At 44.8% G+C, this 10,727-nt stretch overlaps 1 protein-coding gene across 1 annotated transcript; it reads right to left on the bottom strand.

Annotated features, from left to right (window-relative positions):
* Positions 1–5,755: 5,755 nt before the first annotated feature.
* LOC139314323 (mas-related G-protein coupled receptor member H-like) lies at positions 5,756–9,032 on the bottom strand. Its single transcript, XM_070939912.1, has 3 exons — positions 9,019–9,032; positions 7,911–8,078; positions 5,756–6,761 (listed from the first exon to the last, which is right to left on the bottom strand). Exons 1-3 carry the CDS (start codon positions 9,030–9,032, stop codon positions 5,756–5,758), a joined length of 1,188 nt encoding a protein of 395 aa, XP_070796013.1.
* Positions 9,033–10,727: the final 1,695 nt, after the last annotated feature.

Raw genomic sequence — 10,727 nt, forward strand, 5'->3', positions numbered from 1 at the left:
CGGAGACAGCGCATATGAAAGGTGTTCAATTTTCTCTCCTGCCGTGCGTAGAGGGTCCAAGACTCACTGCAGTACAAGAGTGTGCTCAGGACGCAGGCTCTATAGACCTGGATCTTTGTATGTTCCGTCAGTTTCTTATTGAGCCATACTCTCACACCAGTTTTGGCAAGGCCTGCCAAGACTTTGGACTAAAAATCAGCCTGAAAAAAATACAAGTCATGGATCAGGATGTGGATTCACCTCCCTGTATTACAATCTCTGCACAAGAACTGGAGGTCGTCCATGACTTTGTGTACCTCGGCTCAACTATCTCTGATACTCTCTCTTTAGATACTGAGCTGAATAAACGTATTGGTAAAGTGGCCACCTCATTTTCCAGACTTATAAAGGAAACAAATGGGGGGTGGGATCTCACTTGAACCAGACAAAAGGAGTTAGGTCTGAGGCCAGGAGGAATTTGTCTATAAATCCCATCAACAGCTACCAGAGTTGAAAGTCAGCAATTAAGAGTAACTGCCAGTCTTGTGAATCAGCAAAGAGCTTTGTGGGATAAAAGGGGTCCTGAAGCCCAACCATTCTTTGAGTCATCTTTAGATCCAGACTTGATGGTTTCCATCCTTCTGGATGACAGAAGGGAGGTTCCTTGATGAATGATAAAAAAAATCAAAGCAAGTTAAATACAATTGCAGCTGTTCTAAATTTTGGCCTGTCCACCACCTGCAAATAAGTCTCTTTGGCTGAGCTGGTGTACAATTATATCATTGCACTGCAGGCAGTTACAAGAGATGTGGGGTGGGGGAGAGGGGAGGACAAGGGAATTGCTGATAAGAAGTGTTCCAAAATAGTTCAAATATCCGGGGCAGGCACAGTGCTGACACCAATGTGAAAATGTTGATTTATTCCAACATGGAATTTCATTCTCTTTCCAATAGGTGGCTCCCACTGAGTGATGGAAGATGCAGGTAGTCACCAACAGGGGGTGTAGTGAACAGAAGAACATTACATAAACTGGGAACTGGATTTTTGCTTTGGGGGATTTTCCTCTTGAGACTGAGATTTATCTTGCAACTTGGAGATATTAAGATCCATTGGGCTTTGAGACAAAGTTGAGCATCTTCAATGAAGGGGCAACACATTGAGCTTTTGCATTTTCAGTATTACTTTGTCTGCATAGTTGTGTTGTGGGGCAAACAAAGAGACCAGCCAAACATTTCAAAGTTTTTTCAGCATCATAAGCTGGATGTTATGTGTTAGTGAACAAGAGAGCAGACATTTTTATGATTTTAGCTTAACGCTAATTCCTAAAACTTTCTTACATGCACTGGGGGGGAAAAAGTGCAACTCAACTTTATTGTAATACTTGCAATGTTTGGGTTTGTGGTGTGCCCATATATTAATTGGTTACAGTGGTTTTTATACAGTATAGACAAAAGATTATTAACATTACATCATTTAGATAACTTAGACCTTTAAAGACAAAGAAAAAAGTTTACTTGAATACTGATTATGAACGACATGCTAATTTTGCTGATAAGCATAAGGTTCTTTAAATTTTACATCTACGGCTAAAAGTGGCATTAAGAGAGAACAGCAAAATAGTCAAAAAGTTATTAAATAATAACAATTTTACCTTAAGCTTGATAATTTATTTATTTTAACTGTACTGTTTAAGCATGTAGAAAAGGAAAAAGGAAACAAAAACAAGTGAATAACAACAAAATAGAAAAGGCTCTGCTTTCTCACTTTGTGAGAGTTCAAATCTCACCAGGCTCAAGGTTGACTCAGCCTACCATCCTTTTGAGGTAGGTAAAATGAGGACCCGGTTTGTGGGGACAATAAGCTGACTTTGTATAAAAAAGCACACCTCTGGGGGGCGGGTGCGAAAGACCTACTAAGCAGGTATATACAAAAAGTATGAAGCCTATTGCTTAATGCATTGTAAGCCGCCCTAAGTCACTGGAGAAGGGTGACGTATAAATCAAACAAACAAACAAACAAACAAACAAACAAACAAACACATACATACATACATACAGACATACATTCATACATACATAAATGTTTTAGCATTTTTAGTGAAGCCATACTGTATATTCCACCAAGTTCATTCATGAATCCATATATTCTACCAAGTTCATTAGGGATGGAACCTTGGAAAATACGTAACAAATAAAAATAAAATAACATGATAAATGCTACATATTTTGAAAATTTCGTGCAGTAAGTATTTTCTAACAGTTCTTACTAGGAAGGAAAAAAGGAATTATATAAGCACATAATTTTTCCCGCCAAAAACCAAACAGAATCCCGTTCTTTCCTCTTATTGGCTGATGAGGGGTCAGGTGACTTCTTGTGTTGCTTCTCTAATTTCCAGTAAGGGAACTCAATCTGCATTTCTGCATGATATTTAGCCATGCTTCTGCTTTTAACCTATTAACGTTTTAATAGAACGTTGGAGTCATTCTTCTCAACTATGAGATCATTGTTGAAACAGCTGAGGAACTTCTAGATTTTTCTGTGTGGAGTTGGAGCAGCAAACAGGTGCCATGCTGCCTTTTGCCCCACCTAAGAAAACTCCCAAAATTGACTTGAATCCCCGTGCGGATGCCATTCGCTCTAAGCTGATCTATACATTTTACCTGATTGATCACTTTGATGGGCTGAGCCATGTGGTGCCACGATATAACATACAAGATTTTCTGGATTCCAAGAAGCAAAAGAAACTGATGCTCATGGATCACCACCAATTGGTTCGCTTCCATGTCGTGCCCACCCGGAACATCCTGGTGACTCAAGAGAAACGCTGGCGCGACCGTATCGAAGTGCGTTGCAGCCGTTGGCCCCCTCTTAAGATGTGGGTGTCTTCAGTTCTGAACAGCCAAACATTCAAAGGCTTTATCATCTTTCTTATCTTCTTGAACATGGTAGTCCTCATGATCTCAACGGAGATCATGGGGAAGAGGGGAATCAACTATGTGAAAATTACCAGGGTCCTGGAGGTGATCATTTGGATCATTTTACAGATCTTTCTGACAGAGATTGGGTTGCATTGGTTTGTGAGCTTTCAGAGATACTGGAAAAATCCCTGGAATATCTTTGATTTCATAGTGACCATCATCTCCATTATACCAGAAGTAATATATCCATTTAAGAAGTACAACTCTCCGACTTCTGCTGTTAAGCCGTGTACTGCGTTGCCTAAAGCTCTTTCCTAGAGTCCGACAAGTCCGAATTCTCATCATGGCTATTGCCAAAGCCCTGCAAATCGCCCAGCAGCCCTGTTTAGAGTGACCCGCTCTCTCCTCAATCAGGGAGCAAGGGAAGACCCCTTACAGGGCAGAGCTGAGGATTTTGTTCAGTTTCTGCAAGATAAAATCGCTCAGATCTAGATCGGTCTGGACTCTGACTGGGCAGAATCCATCCAGGAAACTGGGGCAAGTCTTGGGAGTAGTATCTGGGTTGAGTTTGACCCTGTTTCTGTGGATAAAGTGGACAGGGTTGTGGGTAGACTGGGTGCCTCCACATGTTTGCTGGATCCGTGTCCCTCCTGGCTTGTCTCAGCTGCCTGGGAGGTGACTGGAGACTGGACCCAGGCCATTGTCAACACTTCTTTGAGGGAGGGGGTCGTCCCTGCCTCCCTTAAGGAGGTGGTGGTTCGATCCCTCCTCAAGAAGCTGGCCTTGGAGTTATTAAGTGAGTTATTAAGACTCACTTAATAACTATCAGCCAGTCTCCAACCTTTGCTTTATTGCGAAGGTTGTTGAGTCTGTGGTGGCGCAACAGCTCCCACAGTTCCTGGAGGAAACGGATTTCCTAGACCTGTACCAATTGGGTTTCTGGCGTGGGCACAGCACGGAAATGGCATTGGTCGCTCTGGTGAATGATCTCTGGTGGGCCCGGGATGGAGGTTGTTCCTCCATCCTGGTCCTACTTGACCTCTCAGTGGCTTTCAATACCATCAACCATGGTATCCTACTGCACCGACTTGGGGGGTTGGGGGTAGGAGGCACTGTTTTACAGTGGTTCTCCTCCTACCTCTCAGGTCGTTCACAGTTTGTATGGGCAGGGGGGGGCAGAGAGAGCCCGCAACTTGGGTGTCCTCCTGGATTCCCGACTGTCTTTGGAAGACCATTCTTACAGCCGTGACCAGGGGGGCCTTCACCCAGGTTCTCCTGGTGCGCCAGTTGTGCCCTTTCCTAGACAGAGATGCCCTCCGCACGGTCACTCATGTCCTGGTTACTTCTCGTTTGGATTACTGCAACTCCCTCTACATGGGGCTGCCCTTGAGGTGCACCCGGAGGCTCCAACTGGTTCAGAATGCGGCCACGCAGGTGGTTACGGGGAGCTTCCCGTTACTCCGGTGTAACCCCTCTTCTACGCAAGCTGCACTGGCTACCAGTGGTCCTCCAGATCCGCTTCAAGGTGCTGGTACTCACCTTTAAAGCCATACATGGCTTAGGTCCGGGGTATTTGCAGGACCATCTCCTACCCGCCTCCCACTGTCCTGTTCGATCTCATAGGACTGCCCTCCTCAGGGTACCTTAAGCCAGACAATGTCAGCTGGCAACATCCAGGGGTAGAGCATTCTCCGTGGGCGCCCCTGTCCTCTGGAATGAGTTACCCACCGAGCTTCGGACGGCGCCTGATCTCCGCTCCTTCCGTCGGGACTTAAAGACCTGGCTGTTTCAACAAATGGGTTGACCTTGATCCTTGGGGGTTTTTCTTATTTTGATTGTTGTTGTTTTAACTGGGTTTTAATCATTTTGATCTTTTATTATTGTATGTTTTTAACTTGTGTTCGCCGCCCTGAGTCCTTAGGGAAAAGGGCGGCATATAAATGTTTGGTAAATGAAATAAATGAAATAAATAAATAGTTTAAAAAACCCCAACAAATGAAAGTTATTAATAATGAACTGTTATTATTAAACATAATTGAATATTATGTCTGAAATTTGTGAGGATCATAACTGTCACATTTTATTTCAGAAAATGTATCTTGTATTTTTCCCCTTCTCTTTATTTTCATTATGCATATATACACATATAAATTTACATGTTTTTAGTCAAGCCATATATTCTTCCAAGTTTGTTAGGAACAAAACCTTGGAAAATATGTAACAAATAAAGATAAATAAAATGATAAGTTTTATACATTTTAAAAATATCATGCAGTAAGAATTATTTCTAACAGTTTTTATTAAAGTTAAAGTTCCCCTCGCACATATGTGCTAGTCGTTCCCGATTCTAGGGGGCGGTGCTCATCTCAGTTTCAAAGCCAAAGAGCCAGCGCTGTCCGAAGACGTCTCCATGGTCATGTGGCCGGCATGACTCAATGCCAAAGGCGCACAGAACGCTGTTACCTTCCCACCAAAGGTGGTCCCTATTTTTCTACTTGCATTTTTTATGTGCTTTCGAACTGCTAGGTTGGCAGAATCTGGGACAAGTAACGGGAGTTCACCCCATTACATGGCACTAGGGATTTGAACCGCTGAACTGCCAACCTTTCAATCGACAAGCATCTTATCCACTGAGCCACCACATCCCTCTTAACAGTTCTTATTAGGAAAGAAAAAAAGGAATTATATAAGCAAAACAATTCATATACAAACATCTTCACTTCGAGAATTATACATAGATAAATATTTCCTGTTTATATTGTTTTGTGTTCAGCTTGTTCAGTAAATCACATCAGTTTTCTTACTGAACCCACCAATTATTTATGGATTTAAAATGATTATACAATGATAGTGACATTTCACAATATGCTTTCCTCTGTAGTTTGCTGCTCTTCTGAGCTTTCCTGCTCATCCTTGAAAACTCTTTGCAGAGCAACCTTAAAAGTTGCTCTGGGCTGCTTCTTTCCTCTCTTCTTCCTCCCGATTAAAAAATAAAGGAGTGGGTTGATGCTGCTGTTGAGAGCCATACATCCTATCCCAATGGTCATGAGGAGGGGATTATAAGAAACAAAATATTCAAGGACATAAAAGACATTCATTGGGAGAGAAAACAGGAGGAAGAAGAGGAGAGCCAGAAAGATGGTGGTGAGCAATTTCCTTTGATTGCGTTGCCTTTTAGTCCTCATATGAATCAAGAGAGTCATAGTGGACACAACCATCAGAGGCATACAAAGTAAACCGTTCACAATCAGCTGGTAAAAGAAAGGTGAACTTCCAAAGGCCCTGGTTTGCTGGAGAATGAAGTGCACCGCAGAGAGCAGGAAGGAGAGGATCCAGATGAGGCCACAAACAAGTGTGGGCAAATATGGAGGACGATGGCAGCGATGCCAGAGTGGGAAGAGGACAGCCACACACCTGTCCAGGCTGATGGCGGTCAGTAGAAACTGGCTGGCAGAATAGGTGAAGAAAAAGAACTCAAAAAATAAGAAGAAAAAGGTTTGGACAACGTAATTTCTTTTACCCAAAGTTAACACTGTCACAAATATTTCTGTCATAATGAGGGATGTGATGACTCCAAAATCAGCAACGGAGAGATTCAGGATGAAAGTGGTGAAAGAATTCCTCTTAATGGAAAAGGCCAGAAGATAAATTGTCATTCCATTTCCAACCAGGCCCAAAAAACAAATAACGGCAAAGAATCCATAGTAAAGGTTTTGTGTTAAATAATCGAACGGTTGGTCATATGTAGAAGAGAAATTTTCTGATATTCTAGACATATTCGAAGGAATTTCCGCGTTTTCAGTATTATTGGAAGAAATGTTAATCAGTCTACGGTCACTCCAAGGAACAGAAAACTGATATACCCTGATAATAAAAAGAAACCAAAAGACAAGTCGTTTTTACTTATACACAGTGGTGGGATTCAAGTAATTTAACAACTGGTTCTTCCTAGTGACTGGTTGGGTGGGCGTGGCTGGGGGGGTGTCATGTGACTGAGTGGGCATGGCCAACTCAACATCACTCATGGCAAGGTGGGACGGCGCAGGTGGGCCGATGATTGCAAAGACTGGCCGATTTCCTACAGTATCATTCCGTGCTCCTTTCCCCCCACCCTCTTGGGCTGACAAAATAAAAGCCCATCTAAAGATTGTGACTGCCTGCCAAGCCTGCCTGGCTCATGCTGGCAAAAGGAGGCTAGCGGGGAAAAAAGAGAAGAGCCAATAGAAACGCCCAGGGGTGGGTTCTAATTTTTTTTACTACCGGTTCTGTGGGCGTGGCTTGTTTTGTCGGCGTGGCTTGGAGGTCATGTGACTAGGTGGGCGTGGCTAGCTGGTCAGAGTCATTTCTGGAAGGTCCTCGCACTTACGACCAGTCCTCGCACTTACGACCCAACTCATTTGTTTGCTTTTAACCCTGATCAGCTGTAGGATGGCCCTTTGAAGCCCCGCGGCAAGAGTTTAAACAGTTTTTTTTCCCTCTAGTCATCAGCTGGGACTCAGGAGGCAGCAATAGATTGGGGGTGGGACCAAATAAAAGGTAAGAATAATGTGGGTGGGGGGGGTGGGAGGGCAGGGGGGGGAGAACCAGGTCGGTGATGTCATATCGTCATCACTACCGGCTCAGCCGAACCGGACCGAACCGGGAGGAACCCACCACTGGAAATGCCCCATTTTCTGCCTCCACTGGGCTGTCTCTGCCATGCTGGATCGGAATGGGGAGATGGGGGTGGGAAGCAAAAAGCCCACTCGGTCCATACGTATTCACAGCACAACAGAGAATCTCTCTTCCAACTCACAGGTTCGGGCATTGGGAGCTTGAGGGGTAGATTGTGTGTCCTGAAGTTCATCTGCTGCTTCACCAAGTTCAGCTCTGACTGCAGCTGACCATTGGCCAATTTTCTTCCAGCGCTTGTGTGTGCTTAGCAGCAGCATATTGCATGCTTTTTACTGCAAGCAGCCCAGGCTGGGAAACGCATGGCTGGGGCGAAGCGGTCCTCCTTAACAAGCTCCAAACCGTTGCTGCTCCTCCAAGCCTGGGTTCCCTGCACGAGCGCTGGAAGAAAGGGAGAACATGTGGAGCATCTCCCCAAGTGCCCGAGGCATGCCCAGCACCAACAATGACTGGAAGAAGTGGCCACAAGATGTTGCTTGATCTTGTAGCCTGTTGTGGTCCGCCAGCAGCCTGCGGACCTGGCAGAGGAGTCAGACAGTGAGGAGGCTGGGGAGGACAATAGGCCAGTCCTGGAGGCTGGGGAAGGCCCGGATGAGGGCTCTGCGTCGGAGGCAGAGGTGGGGCCAGGGCCATCTGGGAGCAATGCACGGACTCCAGAGCGTCCAGAGGCAGAAAGCAGAGAGGCAGAGGAACAGGAGGAGCCTGTTCCTAGTGCATGTATGAGGAGAGCTGCCAGAAGGCAAGAGCAGCTGAAGCAAAAAGGATGACTCAGGAGTAAGGCCAGAAGATGATTGGCCACTCCCATAAGGCTTAAAAGAGCAGCAACGAGCTGTTGGGTTCTTTGTAGAAAAGCAACTTTGCTTCCAGTGCTTCTTGTCAGCGTCTCTTGAACTTTGTGGGGTTTTTGCCAAGAAAAGCCATTGGCAGATTGCCAAAGACATCAAAGGTTGGTGATAAGGCCATAGGACTGGTTATTAAGAATTTTGTTTTGGACTAAGCTGAGAATGAATTCATTCTCAGCTATTTTAACGAAATAAGTTTGTTGAGGACTGAATTGTGTTTGGTAATCACTACTTTGGCCTTGGTCACAACATGGCCACTTCTTCTGGTCCTTGTTGGTGCTGGGCGAGCCTCAGGCACTCGGGGAGACACTGCACGTGCTCTCTGCCCAAAGACACTGCCCCCAAGACACTAGCTGCTTCTCTCCATCGCTGTTCTTGCTAGTGGCCTGATGCATCTTCTGCAGCACAGTGAAATTTAGCAGCTGTGAGCCACCGCTTTGGGTTCGGACCTGTAAGTCCCATCTGGAAAGCACTGCGGCGGAGAGAAGCAGCATTCAACAAAGCTGCTTTTCTCTGCTGCAACACTTTTGGGATGGGACTTCTTACAGGTAAGAAGAACCCAAACTGCTTCAGCCCACTTGTTCCCATGCTGCCCCGCCCCACCTTACCACAGCAGCGCCATTACCTTGCTCTGGCTGGAGGGAGCTGTGCTACTCCTTGCCACCACCCTTTAGAGTCTAATTAGAGTCTAATATTATCATAACTATGGCATCCTCACAATATTTTACTTATTTGGTTTCTATCCTATCTTTCCTTCAGAAAACCAACATTTTTTTTTTCATTATGAAGACTTCTCAATACCCCTCATATTTCTCAAATGGGAATGAGCTGCTCTCCAGGGAAACTGGTCCCTTATCTGCCCCCTGTACTGAGTTCAAAATCCTCATTTTCTCTCTTGGGAATCTAAGGTGTCTGGACATTCATCCAAAGTGGGTTAAGATCAAACAGAGCTGGGTGAACTTCCATCCTTCACAGAGGATCCTGTTTCAACAGTCACAATGGGCAGAGTAGAGCGGCTATTTTCCTTTCGGTATATTATGTAACAGTTGGACTGCTTCCTTCATTCCTGCAAAGAAAATATTGTATTTTGTACCATAATATACTTACATGACTTCAGGCCAAATACGATGAAAGTCCTGCCTTAATTCTTGGTCTAAGGACAAAATTATCATAAGTCATGATTATGGCCAATAACATAATGCAGCAAAAATACTAATTTGTTCTAGAAACTTTGTCCATGCAGGTTATCCGTTACATACTACCAGTCACTTAATGGCTGTCTGAAGTTATGCCAGATGCCCCCAAAGCTATTTACAACCCAGTTTTGAAGCCATGGCCCCGATGCACCCCCATGATTGTTCACCCTTACAAGTGACTACATGGACTCTGCAGCAGTGGTGGGTTTCAAAAATTTCTGTGGGTGAGGCTTGGTGGGCGTGGCTTGGTGGGCATAGCAGGGGAAGGTTACTGCAAAATCCCCATTTCCTCTCAATCAGCTGGGACTTGGGAGGCAGAGAATAGATGGGGGGGGGGCAGCCTGGTTCTCCGAACTATTCAAAATTTCTGCTACCAGTTCTCCAGAACTGGTCAGAACCTGCTGAAACCCACCTGTGCTCTGCAGTGCCCATTTCTTGTCCATCCTGCTGGGTCCCTTCAGTCTTTTGGCCTGCTCCTATCACAGCCACTCAACCACCTTTTCAGCTGAAACTATTCTGCCCATCAATGTTTTTCTTTCATTTTCACAAGCACATATGGGCCTCCAGTAACATTGTTTTCTTAAAGTTTTCTTCAAAGATAAAGCAGTTGGCTTTATGTCTTTAGCCCCACCCAAAGACAATCAATGTGTAAATATTTGTATATTCGCCATAAGGCTTTTTAATAGATGACCTATTCCCCCCAGGAGCCATTTTGTGAATGCATCTACTTATTTTTTTTTCAATATAGTTCACATGCCATCCCTACTTATTAAAAGATTAAATAGTTGCACCATTGTACCAAAAGTCTTGCTTGTTTTGTTGTAGGAATTCGGACCGGGGATTAAGGTGGACAGTCCAGAGCTCTGCAATTTAAGGGGAAATACAGTTATCAGAATAAATAAAACTGGACTCGACTTCTGATAATAAACATGATCATAGGCAGGAGAGGGATGCTGGGGGTTCGCAGGTGTTCGGGACAACCTCTAGCTAAGATTCTGTGCAGTTTGGAGAATGCACTCCTGGCTAGCCCCGCTCACCCCACCCTGCCCCTCCCTGGAGTCCCCACATGGCCCGTTTTGGATGTAGGTAAGTGCACGGCATGCGTGGAGACTCTGGGAGGG

This window comes from Pituophis catenifer, unplaced genomic scaffold, assembly GCF_029215685.1.
Source record: "Pituophis catenifer annectens isolate HBS135680 unplaced genomic scaffold, rPitCat1.0.hap2 SCAF_3, whole genome shotgun sequence".
Classification (NCBI taxonomy): domain Eukaryota; kingdom Metazoa; phylum Chordata; class Lepidosauria; order Squamata; family Colubridae; genus Pituophis; species Pituophis catenifer.

What these genes read in the sequence shown, in the direction of transcription:
- LOC139314323 (XM_070939912.1), bottom strand. An exon ending in GGCTTGGAGGAGCAGCAACG is followed by an intron (nt 6,762 to 7,910) that starts GTTTGGAGCTTG and finishes TTTTATTATCAG; the next exon opens with GGTATATCAGTTTTCTGTTC.